We start from the raw sequence: 13,284 nt of genomic DNA on the forward strand, positions 1-13,284 counted from the left end.
ACTTTATTTGGTCCCTGTTTCCAAGACCGATGAAGTACAACTGTAACATACTTGTACTGAAAAATAATTATTAAAGAAATAATAATTACTATGCTTTGAAGTAATAGTCTACACTTAGAATCACAGAATCATAGAATGGCTTGGGTTGGAAGGGACCTCAAAGATCATCCAGTTCCGGACCTCAAAGATCATCCAGTTCCAACCCCTCTGCCTTGGGCAGGGATGCCACCCACTGGATCAGGATGGTCAAGGCCCCATCCAGCCTGGCCTACAAAACACTTCTGTGTTTTGTATTTGCCTGCCTTGAAGTAAGGGGTGTAGTAGGAAAAAGAGCAAGCTGTCAGGTGAAAAGTTCTGCAAGTAATAATGATATTAAAAAGAAAAAAGTGGAGAATCTCTTCTACAAGCCTAACCCAACTATTCTGACCTTATAGCTCTATCATTTAGATTGATATGTAACTTACTATTTCAAAAATAAATTCTTATTGTTTTATATATGATTTATATATAATATCATAGAGTTTCTCTACTGGAACTGTTTTCTTGTGTTTAGAATGAAAGGGGCTTTGTTTTCTGTTGTCTTCGTATACTAAACACAAATTCATTCTTGCTAAATGGAAAATTGTATCTTCTTTGGGGAAGACAGGGTAACATTTTCCAGCCTTTTCTCAGTCTTTCCTTCAGGAAGCAATGATACTTAGGAAACTTCATCATAGGCAAGTAAGAAACAGTAAATAATGTTACAATATTTTCAGGTTATAGATACCAAACTTTTGTAAGGAAGTGATTCTTGTAAGAACTCAGTTCTTACATTCTTCTAAGAACTGGTAGAACCTCTGGCAATTGTGGTTGACTTGAAATTATTTACTGTGGAGAACAAACAATTTAATGTGACACGGTGTAATTTATGAAGGTGAAATAGGCAATGTTAACATGGTGGGCTATGTCCAAATAACATGATTTTTGGCAATATATAGAATACATTGGTGATAGGAACTTATTTTCCTACTAACTAGATAATAAATGTCTTATGCGTCTACCATGCACTTGAGATAGTCACCATGTCAAGACGAAAAGGTAGACCTTTTTGGAGCTTCTGGCTAGGAAACCCAGTATTGAGATAAACACTAGGGGGTTTGTATGTTTTTGTTTGGTTATTCCTTGGTGTGCTCTAGTGGACTGTCTGTATTTTGTTACTTTAGTTTATATAAAAATGGGCTGGGACTTTTGGCCAAGTGCATGTGCAAGTGTATTCTAATTGTCTTAGTCACTCCACTGAGAAAAGTTACAAGTGACAGAAAATACATTCAGTAGTTTCAATACAAAGTGCTTTCTTAAACTGGAGTAACTGATCATTTTGAAAGATAAGGATGATTTCTGAAGACTGAGCACATAGAAATGTGTTGTGCCAGTGTTACTATTCAGTAGCAGAATCTAGATCAAGTTCTTGAATTCAAGAGGACCTTATACTAAGAAAAGTACAGTGACTATGGGAAGAGAAATTTCTATGTACACTAATTCTGTAGGTCTGGCTGAAACATAGCTTGTGTTTGATAAATATTTCATTCTTGTTTTTCATGGTTTTAAATCAGAGCAATTTCCTATAGTTGTGCAGATAACTATCTTACTGCATACATTCTTTTTTCAGCATTATTATTTCTTAATCTTGTTCTGTGCTATCTTTGAATTCAGCTAAAGCTTCTGTTAACACTAAAGTAAACATTTATTCTAACCACTTTCAGGTGTTAGGTAGCACTTCTGAAAAACATGAGCATGAGGAACTCAAGGTCTTTAACTATTAATATTTTTTTTTCAGGGCTGTGCTTTTTTTTTATATGGGAGGAAAGGGTTATACCTCTGTCCTATAAGTGGTCTTTATCCACATAAACTGTGTTCTAACTGCTCTTCCAAAAAGTGCTTTTATAAATGCAAAAGTGGTTTTGATTGTTGCATGTTAGTGAGGGATCTCTCTTCTGAGTAGAGGGCTCAAAACAGCTGTGGGTTGTTTGAAGGTGATTAAAGTGTAAGTTGATGAGCATGTTCTTTTAAGTGCTAAGGTTTTAATGGAATATTTTCCTATAAGAACTATCTAATTTATCTAATATCTGAAGTTTTTCACCAGTGAATATGAAGATGACTCTTGCATCCTGTAGCTGTTTGACACATGTTATTTATCAAGTACAGGGGAAATTGATTAGCTGTGGAGCAGAATTGTGTAAAATTGAATTCGGAACAGTTTTCTGTTTTTTCATAATAAAATGATTACTGAAAGAATTCCATCTGAAGACTGTTGAAAGCTGGCTGCAGTTTATGATATAACGGATAAAATCTGCATCCTTGGCCTTCCAACAACCTTTACACCAGCAGATGGTGGGCGTAAAGATGTCATTCATCATTTATTTACAATGGGCTTTATTTATTCTAGTGTCAACAGCTGCCCCAGGGAGCGGGTTATTGAATTCAAATGTGAAGCTCTGGGTTATTTGCTTCCTTTCAAATTTGTCTTCAGAGCTTAGTTGCTAGGAGTCCATTCTGTGCTCTAATAATGATTCATGTATTGTGAAGCCATTCAGTAAATTGGGTTGTCAGGGATTGCCAAAAAAGGTTTAGAGGTCTTGTTCCGATTTTTTTAACAGCACTGTTCTGTAGTTGGTGTCTTCTCATTATGTGCCTTCTTTTGCCAGTGTTAGAGACTTTGTCCCCAGTTGTCCCCTCTGTGGTTTCCCGTCCATACACCTCCTTGCCCTCTCAAAAGTAGTAAATTTTTAGCAGCAAAACATAAATCTGAGGCATGAAATAACGAAACTTTGTCTTCTACAGGCAGGACAGGAGTCCTTCCGTTCCATTACAAGGTCATACTACAGAGGGGCAGCAGGGGCTTTACTAGTGTATGACATTACAAGGTGAGAATGTGGAGGAAGTTATAACTGGTTTAAAATTGTCTTTTCTGTATATCACTGTACAATTCTACAGTGTAAAAAATGTCTAATTTAGCATTTTTTATAAATATGTGCAATCTAATGTTTTGCCGTGTTCATTACATGCTCAAAATCAAGATACAGACTATGTTTTATATATATATACACTTCGACTTTTCTCAGTATAATGGTTGAGAAAAAGTATGTGTAAACTCTCACGAAGAATGAGTCAAAATATTTTTGTAAACTCTTTGTCCATGTACCTCTGGAATACCTTTATTGAGAAAGACCTTAAAGTATTTAATGAATTCTTTTCTTGTGTTTTTATTACCTTGAACTATATTTTTTCTTTTACTGTATCAAACTTTTTACTGAAGTACCAGTCTGGAGAGAAAAAAAAAAAGTATAAAACATCAGTCTGATTACATAAAAATACCTGGAAAGTCTTTTAAAAAATGCTAAATTCTTTATTGAATTTACAAATTCACAGAAAATGTCTTTTTTTTTTTTGCCAGCAATAGAGCAAATATTACTGTATGAACTCATGACTACTTGTGTTGTTACTTGAATTGGTTTGAGCATGTTACAGACTTCTAATGCTCCATTCAGCAGACTAATATATATGTCAAATGGCAGATTTTTTTTGGCTATAAGAATCCTCTTTATTCTTTGTAGGAAATGCTTTCAGGTACTCTTTAGGAAGAGTCCATTAATGCTCCTTGTTTTACTAAATTTTTGTTTGCTTGTTTTCACTCTCAGAAAGGTAATACTAGCTTTTATCCCTGAAGCCTGTGTAGTAATAAATGAGTTCGTTGTGCACATCGAGAAGCTAGCTAAGGGAAGGGAAAATAATTTCTTGAAATACTGCTTTTAATTTTTGTTCTCTTCCATACTCAGGAGGGACACTTTCAACCACTTGACAACTTGGTTAGAAGATGCTCGTCAACATTCCAATTCCAACATGGTTATAATGCTTATTGGAAATAAAAGGTAAAATTCAACCAGCCATGATTTTGTAGATACTAGAGATTTAAAACTTGTTTTTCTCATTACCTTTTTTCGTTCTAAATGGTGATTCCATAAGTAAGCACCTAGATACGTCCCTTATAAAGGGAGTATGGCGCCTAATTTAGGTGTTCTAAAGTGGTTTGCATTTTTGGTTAAGAATGACGGCAGAGAAAATGTCATTAAACAGAGTGAAGCCCATACTACTGGATTCACTTGAAAACATTTATGAAATATAAAAAGTGCATACCTCAATAATTACATGAGATGCTTCTGAACTTCAGGCCTACTTTATGTTCTGTCTATTTCAGCTAGGAGCGTGGTCAGAGAATGGTTTTTAACCATTTCCTTTAAGTTCAGGCAACTCTTAGACACTAAGTGATACAAATTCAGAAGGTTTGGAAGTTTGTTACCAGATTTGGAAATGATTACCTACTTGGTCTTTTCATGAGCTAGAGTGTCAGAAGTTGTAAAATGGTTCCCTATTGATGCTGAGACTTTGATCTATATTGAAAATCTTCACTTAAAAAAACCATTACAAGTAAACTTAATATATTCTGTAATTTTTCTGGTTCTTGATCCACTAAACTGTAGAATCATGTCTAGATTTTTACTATATGTGGATTTTTTTTGAATATCAAAAGCATCATCTCAGAACTTAAAAAAAGCTGTTAGTTGTGAGCCTTTACCTAAATGACATTAACTTGTCTCCATGTCTAAGAAATTCTTGAAGGTAAAGATGCCAGTTGAAATAACAGTATGCTTGTCCCCTGAATTTTAATGAACAGCTAGATCATTTTTAGATGCTACTGAGAAACAGCCTTGTAGTAAATACAGTCTAGTTTGGCCTGTTCACCTCTTGTTTTATTCTTTTTCTTTCCCCTTCCTTCCACTTCTTTTCCCTATATTTGTCATCTACCTTACTCCAAAAAATCATAATAAGCAATAAATGATTATGAAGCTTACCCATATTTTTATATATAATATGGAAAATGACTAGCAGAGTTCTTTTTAGTAGAGGAATGTGATAAGCATAGTCCTTACAAATTGTTATAAAAGGTAATCTAATTTATTAAAAGATATGGTAAGCCCATGAAAGCAATGAGCAACATTTTTTTTATGCTTGTGTGAGTAAAGAAGTGGCACAGAGAAATAATGTGCACTGTTTTTTTTTGCAGAAAATACTGTGTAAATTTGTATACTTAGTTAAGACACCTGTAATTATTCCTGATTATTCTTGGCTGTTAAAGCAAAGTAAATTTTGATGTCTTGCAGACTATATACCAAGTGGTTGTATGTTATCTAATATGCTACTTGCAGCAAGCTCAGTAATTATCCCAGTTACAACTAGGGTTTATTCACACAATAAATTTACTTAGATTATGTATTTTAAGTTGCAGATTATGGTGCCACAGGAAGCAAAATTTCTTTAAGAAGCTTTTTAAAGGGTATTATTTTCAAGCCTCAAAGAGGAGAATGGGAAGGAAACTCCTTTGTTTGCACTGCATTATATTGAAAGCATGTTACTGGAGCTCTTACAGTAGAGTGTACTGCTCTAGAGACTTATGGAAGGAAGAACACGTATACTAGCATAATATTTTTTAAAGAATAAATTTTAAGAGTCCCAAAAGTGTACTTACAATACAATTAATTGTACTACTAACTTAATACTAGATTTGAAGGGTATTGAGAAATTAAGCTGAAATATAATAGCTGCTTTTTGAAAACATTACGTATACTGGAATTAAAACATGACAAATACTATACTTGATCTCCTTTCCAGAACAAAGCATAGCTATATTGATCTAGTAAGACCAAATGCTTCGAATTATTGGAATGGGATGTATGGAGAGAGGAAGACAACTGTGGTTAGTAGAAGCAGTTAAAGCTCTTATATGGATATGTTTAGATATCAGTAGTGAGTTCTGAGTGGGTTATCACTGCAGTTTTCAATGCAGCTGCACTATTTCAAATAAAAAAAGATGTTTATTTCTATTTTATCATGGAGATAACACTGTAGTGAATCAAGCTTTAGATAAGACATTTTGGAGTGTAGCGTGGTAGTAGCAATGAAGACATTGTTCAAGTTCAAAAATACAATGTCAGACAGCTACCTCAGGACATGAGAATGAGCACCTCGTTTAGGTTATCTTAAGCCTGAGACTGAGATACTGGGAATGCTTACATATAATTAACGTCAACTTATTTTTTCTTTGAGAAGACATTTTTTGTATCCTTATCTTCAAATGCTCCATGTTTAAATGATGTGCTGAATTATCTTGACTCTGTAACTTATCTGAGCTAGCATATAGTTGTAAAAATAACAAAAACCTACTTTGCTGCAAAATTGATGCCACAGTGAGTATGATTTATGTTTCATATATGTGTAATTACAAGAGTGGCAGCCCAGTATTAAATGTCTTACTAGCACTCTGGCTATAAATTAAACCTCTGTATTTGCATGCTGTTTAATTTGAAATTGTATATCTGAAAGTGTGCGTTCACATGCATAATTTAAAGACAACTTATATATATAAAATCACATATGAAAAAATACAGCATCATATTGTTCAGGATGTAATATACTTAGAAAGAAGGACAGAAACTGTGTATCACTGTATTTTTAAGAACTAAAGAAGTTCTAAGTCATATGGACACAAGTATTTCACTCCTACTTTTTAGAAGTGGGTTTGTTTTTCATTGTCCAGTCCAAGAAGGTTTTCTATGTTTTGGGGTTTTTTTTGTAATATTTAACTTTCTTACAGACTGGAAAGCAGGAAACAAGAAAATGTGTTACAGTCACTTTAAGTTCTGCTGCTGTTAAAGGGCTAGGTCAGGCATAGAGTTTCAAAACCTAAATGCTAGGTTGTCAGGAGGGAGCAGCTAATACAGTTGAAAATACCATTTTTGTTCGTAGATAACATGATACTAGAAAAATGATATTTACCTAAAATGACGATGTCTGAAGTTAGCGTTTGAGGAGTAGCTAGATAAGTATATACCTATCCCGTTGCAAGGCATTTCATGAACTCTTTAAGATCTGTGTCAGCTAGAACTGATAACTCAGGTGTGATGTCTGTGGCTACTCCGTATGTTGTAAGTGCAAAGCTTATAGTAATTCTACTTTATGTAAAGGTTTGAATAGATCTTTGTATGTACATAAGTTCTAATGGGGACTGTTGGCTTGTAAGTATATCTCTGAAGAATGATATTTACGTGGACAGGTTAGACCACATGAATAACTTCTTTTTTTTCCATCTTAGTGATTTAGAATCTAGACGAGAAGTCAAGAAAGAGGAAGGTGAAGCATTTGCACGAGAGCATGGACTTATCTTTATGGAAACGTCTGCCAAAACTGCTTCCAATGTAGAGGAGGTAACTTTGCTTAACATTGGTACTTTAGTAAAAACAGTTGTTTTGAAACACATTCTGTAGTTTGCAGAGATGTTATTCCTCTGGATTTTGGCTTTCTCCACTTGAATCAGCTACTCTTTAATTTGTAATATGAGAAAGATACTGTCTAAATTTTATCTGATTGCACAGCACCAAAGATATTGTTGAGATTGCATTAACTAATATGCTTATTTTTAAAAATGCATAATCAGTGAAATGGGTACACCTGTCTGTTTTGTAATCTGAAAATTGAAACTGGAATAGATTTGCTAGTGCAAAGCAAGAAAAGCTATCAGTGTCTTTGACAAATGTCAATATAACCAGTTCTTAAAGACCTCTTATATTTCATGTGCTCTTCAGAGCAAGCTATTGCAATACTTTGGTATCCCTACTGTAAACAGTTTTCATCTTTCCTCTCCACTACCTAGCAGGAATCTTCTTTGCTGCAATTCACACACACAATTTCTGTCCTCCAGAAAGTTGCCAAAGAGGCCATTATCTTGGTTACTGTAGTCTGTAATGTATTTGAATGTTATGTGTTTCAGTCTTTGCTATTTTAGAGTAAAGAACTTCATTCCCTTGAAATTTGCATATAGTTCATATTTCTGGTTATATGTGAGTTCTTACATATGTCACCTTGATCTACTACACATCTGTCTTGAAGGATGGTTGTGGTGGGTTGATCTGAGTCAGCAATTCAACAACCTAGTCAGTTGATCACTTACTCCACTTGTCCAGTAGGATGGGATAGAGAATCAGAAGAGTCAAAGTGAGAAAGACTCGTGGATCAACATAAAGACAGCTTAGTAAGTGAAGGGAAGGAGGGGGAGAGTGATGGAAAGGCAGTCACTCCCAACTTCCCATAAACAGATCGATTCCCAGACAGTCTCTGAGCAACAGCTGTTTAGAAAGACTACATTGTGTTTTTTATTGCTGAGCATTATCATTGTATAATATGAAATATCCCTTTGGCCAAGTCAGGTCATCCGTCTGGCTGTGTCTCCTGCAACTTCTTGCCTACCCCAAGCCTAATTGCTGAGGGAGCAGAAGCAGAAAAAAAAAGAAAAAGAAAACCTTGACATTGTGTACGCAGTCTTTAGAAGCAGCTAAAACATTGTGTTATCAATGAGGTTCTAATCACAAATCCAAAACACAGTACCATATATGCCGTTATAAAGAAAATTAACTCCATCCCAGCCAGACCCAGTACAGTGGTGGACAAAGAGCTCCAGATGATACGTTAGTGCTGTGTAAAGCAGAAAGATCGCTTCATTTCAATTTCACTGAAATTCTTTACTCAGAGGGTGGTGAGGCACTGGAACAGGGTGCCCAGAGAAGCTGTGGATGCCCCATCCCTGGAGGCGTTCAAGGCCAGGTTGGATGGGGCCCTGGGCAACCTGGTCTGGTGGGAGGTGTCCCTGCCCATGGCAGGGGAGCTGGAACTGGGGGATCTTAAGGTCCCTTCCAACCCAAACTTTTCTGTGACTTGTCTTTCAGACCTACACTCAATTCGTTTATCCCAGCTTATTAGCCTTTTTTTAAAGTAGCGTGCCATAGTTCAGCTTCTCATACTACATAATCTGTTCTTAATCTTTTCTAAAATAGTCCTAAATTGTAAGATGGTGGGCAACTGATTAGATATTGCTTTGGTAGTAAAGCTCTCTAGTTTTGAAATTTTGAAAAATCATAGTAAGAATAGCATACAGCCTTCATTTACTTCATTCTGTTTTGTTATTGTGTGGTTCTAACATTGTCACCTATTTCTGTGACAAAAAGTGGATTTCCAGTGGATGACTTGTCTGGTACGTAATGCACCTATGATTATCAGAAGGAACATCAGCAGAGAGTTCGTTCTTAAGTAAGTTCAAATAGAATCCTCTCTTTCTGGTTCTATAAGTGAGTGATTGTACTAACTTTCTTAACTGATGGAAAAGCTTGAGGATTTAATTCTTTGTAGTGACAGTCAAATACATTCCTTAAACGGTACTCTCAATCAATACTAAAAGAGGTAGCGTGATCTACTCTAGTTACAGCTGAAAGAGCAAAATCTTAACCTTTGAGTTAATAAAAGTAAGTGAGGAGAAATAGGCACAGAAGACGAAAGTTATCACTTCATGGACAAACGAAGAGGCCACTTACGTTTTTGTCATTGTGCTGATTCTGGACTGTTCAGTATCAAAAAAATGGGGGGAGCAAGGAAAGAAATTGTGTGAAATGGGCAGCATTAGAAGAAAGAACAAGAGGTATAGAGAGCTGAGGCAGATGTAGAAAGCCTTCGGCACATGACTTCAGGAAAGAAATTAGTTTTCTGACTGGCTGAGGATGTAGAAACTAAACAAAGAACAGCATTTGAGGTAATTCAGTGAAAATTAGATGAAATTTTAAGCTGAAGAAATCTGTGGCCATGTGTTCACAAATCTTACGCAGTAACAATGCAAAACATTTTTACTGTTCATTTGGGGGGGAGACTAATGGTTAAGAAAGTAAAGTTTTTGACTAGAGTATGTGTTTATACTGTTCAATTTTGCATTCAACAGTGCAAAAGTAGATGGGAAAAAATAGATTGGAAATAGATTGGATCTAAAAAGCTGGGCTTCTGTTCTTTTTACCCCTCAATGGGAAATATCCCTCAAAAAGGGTGATTTGGAGAAGAGACGCTATTACTGTAAGACTCATGTACATATGGAAATGCATAGATGGAGCAAGCTAGAGCATTCATAGATAACAACCAGTGTCTTGTTTCCTCTTTCTGCTCTCAAAAGAGGGATTTTGCCTTACTGAGACTACATAATTGACTAATAAAGCCTTGGCCTACTGCATTTGTCCTAGTGCTGCATTTGCTTTAGTAGCTGCTATATAAAACAAAGTAGTAAAGGAAGTGTAAAGTGATGACAAAGAAGCTACACAGTATCCAATAATAAGGCTTTAACTATTCTTCCAGTCATTTGAGAGAAATAGATCAAATTTTGAGGTGTCTGTCCTAAGTAGAATTGGGAAGGAGATCCATTTTTCCTGGCCAAATATGCTTTGTAGCTACAGAGCTAGTGCTCTAACCAGTTTCTGAATCTGAGGCTTGTACTCATGGCAAAAGAAGACTGTTAAGGGTTTAGAAATAATCATCACGGATTGTTTGTACATGCCCTTCTCCAAACCACCTTAGAAACGTAACAATTCCTGTAATTCTCTGGAGCCTTATCCTCAATATATGGAAGCTGTCTATCTCATTATGAACATGCATAGCTTGCAAGTGTACAGGTTTCGTTCCACTCATGTAAAGAAACTATAGCAAGTACTTTTTATCCATTTTAGTTATACTTGAGACACTCTTTGCTCTACAGGTACTTGCATTCTCAACCCTTTAGGTATCTAACCACGTTCCACATTTTATGAATGCCTTCTTTAGCGGGGCATGCCATTGTATACTGATCAGTTCTGTCCTATTAGAACGGGACGGAAGTTTAGACTGTTTGCTACATGAGCATTTCTGCACATCTTCTTTAAGACCTGGCATGCTTTTCTTAATTTTATCTCTGGTCCAGACTAATACCTGGCCCTGCAACAACAGGGCTAATAACAGTGTGGCTCTTCTATGTTGAATACCAAGTTCTTGTCACTGGGGGATTCAGGAGGAGGAGAGTGGCAGTACAGGCTGGTGATGCTACGTGGGTTAACAGATCCTTATCATGGAGCATAAGCAGACAGCTGTTACAGTCCTGTGGTCCTAGTCACTGCCATTCAGTGTACAGACTATTCGCGTTTCATGAGGATGTATTACTGAAACACAGCAGTACATGGATGTGTCTGCTGTCTTGTACCAGAAGAAGTTAAATGGCCAGAGGAAACTTATCTCTAACTTATCTCTAGTTGAAAATACATTGTTCTTACAGAGTGATGAGGCAAGCCACCAGATAACGTGTGATCAGTTCAACATTGTTTTTGACCCAACATCATCTTAACGTGCCTCATAAACATCTACAATAAAGATTTGTAAGATAACGGTAGTCCTTGGCTGTTTCTTTAAATGAACAAATCAGCTTCTGTCATCAGTGTTATTTTTGTTTCTCTTGTCTAAACCCAATTTCCGCCACTGTGCAGTGCCTTAGTCAATTCCTAGCTGCAGCAGTGCATTGTCCTGCTCAGATCTTAAGATAGTTTTAAAACGTTGATTCTGTTCTTCAGGATGATCTGTTAACCTACATCTTGGATGTCAACGTTTAGCAGCAGAGAATATCCTGTTAGCTGGTCATGTACTGCAAGGCTGTTAATGGGGCGTTTATATCCTGTTTGCACAATAGGCAATTAATAGCTGGGAGCAGGAAGTAGACTTAGGCTCTTCCTTCAGAGCTTCTGTGGAGGCGTATAAGAATTCAGTGTGGCCACAGAGTTAAATCATCACGTTTAATGTGGAATGTGGTGAGGAGAGTTTCTGAATCACTAGGAGGGTAAAAGGACTGGGAGGGGGGGTTATTTGACTGGCTATCATTTGGCTGCTGCCACAAGACCAGTTATACTGCCTCTTCAGCCATATCATGCTTGTAGAAAGAGTTTTTTGTTATCAACTTCCCTTTAGCTTCTGTCTAAAGCCATCAAAATAGATAGCCTACTATCAACAGCCAACTTTTTTTTTTTTGCATTTTTCTTCAGTGCTTTCCGAGCTGTATTAACATCAGTTGGTTTTCTACCTTGTATTAAAACTACATGTAATACTTAAGACTTTTTCTCTCATTTGCAAGAGACATTAACAACTATATCACACTTTTCATTGGTGGTTCAACAACAGTATATGACTGTTAGTTGTAGTCTTATCTGAAATGTGCAGTTCAGAGTTTGCTGTGTGGTTTCTGCTGGGGCAGTGTCTAACACATGCATGGGTAGAATAGGGTCATCTGCATGAACTGTAAGGTCTTCTACAGCACTCGGTAGTTATCTTTGCATCCCTGGAATATCGTTTGTTTGAATCCATTTACAGGCACTGATTGTAAAGAAGTAAAGATGCCTAGCTGTATTTGGAAAGCTGGAGTAACTTCGTGCCTTCCTCTTGTGCTCCATAGTGCTAGCTCAATAGTGACTAATATGATCAACCTTAAGCAAAAGAGTTTTCTGGATACTGGTCAGACCAGCACCAAACACCACCACAGTTCAAAAGCTGATCTTACCGAGCTCTACTAGCATGTCACTGACTCCTGGTGTGGCAGTTGCTTTCAGTAAGTTGTTCCCCATACGGATGGGATTATATAGCCCTATGCCAAGCTTTCGTTTTAGACTGTCTTTGTTGTTCCAAGTTGTCTGCACATAAATAGAATGCATTAATGCATTCGTTGTTCAGGATTAAATCTGAATGGACTAACCATTTCAACTCAGCGTTTGAGTACCTCTGCTACATACAGCTGGATGGTCAATCGACAGTTCTGTTTCACTTGTAACTTAATTTTCTCTTCAGGCAGTTTTTTTCATACTTCTGTTGAATCAGAAAGTGGAGACTCAAAATCCCGGTAGTTTCAACAGGCGTACTGCTCAGTCACAGATAACGGAAGGATAATGGACTTGGTAATACCCTAAAGGACAAAAATGAAAATCCCACAGAAAGATGAGATTCTTACCAGTTCCAAATTGGAACAGATATTTTCTAGAATTTGTTTTTTCCTTTCCTTTTACCCTCTTTAAATATGGCTAAGTGCTGGTACGCAAACAGCTGCTTGACCTGCTGATCTATTTATTTAGCAAGGATTTAGTTGAGAAAACTTGAAACTTCAAGGTGTTAGTAGCTTTAATAGTAAAGTGACATAAGATGTAATTTGACTAGAGCTTTGAGAACAGTAGAATTTCTTGTATGTGAAAGGTGTGTGGTTTTTTAATTTTATTTGGTTTGTCTTAAGTTCTATCAAAACCAGGATTCTTTCAGGTTTGTTGAAATCAAAGCTCTGTGACCCTTCAGCTGTGTGAAGTTAGGCTCTTCCGCCATTTTCTC

At 36.4% G+C, this 13,284-nt stretch overlaps 1 protein-coding gene across 1 annotated transcript in view; it reads left to right on the forward strand.

The window, feature by feature from the left end:
- The window catches only part of RAB2A (RAB2A, member RAS oncogene family), a 42,872-nt gene that overhangs the window by 20,732 nt on the left and 8,856 nt on the right, over positions 1–13,284 (forward strand). The window contains exons 4-6 of the mRNA XM_040545705.1: positions 2,821–2,903; positions 3,816–3,908; positions 7,187–7,298. Coding sequence (XP_040401639.1) covers positions 2,821–2,903; positions 3,816–3,908; positions 7,187–7,298 — 288 coding nt within the window. The remainder of the gene's footprint in view (positions 1–2,820; positions 2,904–3,815; positions 3,909–7,186; positions 7,299–13,284) is intronic.

The sequence above is a fragment of the Cygnus olor genome, chromosome 2 (genome assembly GCF_009769625.2).
Source record: "Cygnus olor isolate bCygOlo1 chromosome 2, bCygOlo1.pri.v2, whole genome shotgun sequence".
NCBI classification, from domain to species: Eukaryota; Metazoa; Chordata; class Aves; order Anseriformes; family Anatidae; genus Cygnus; species Cygnus olor.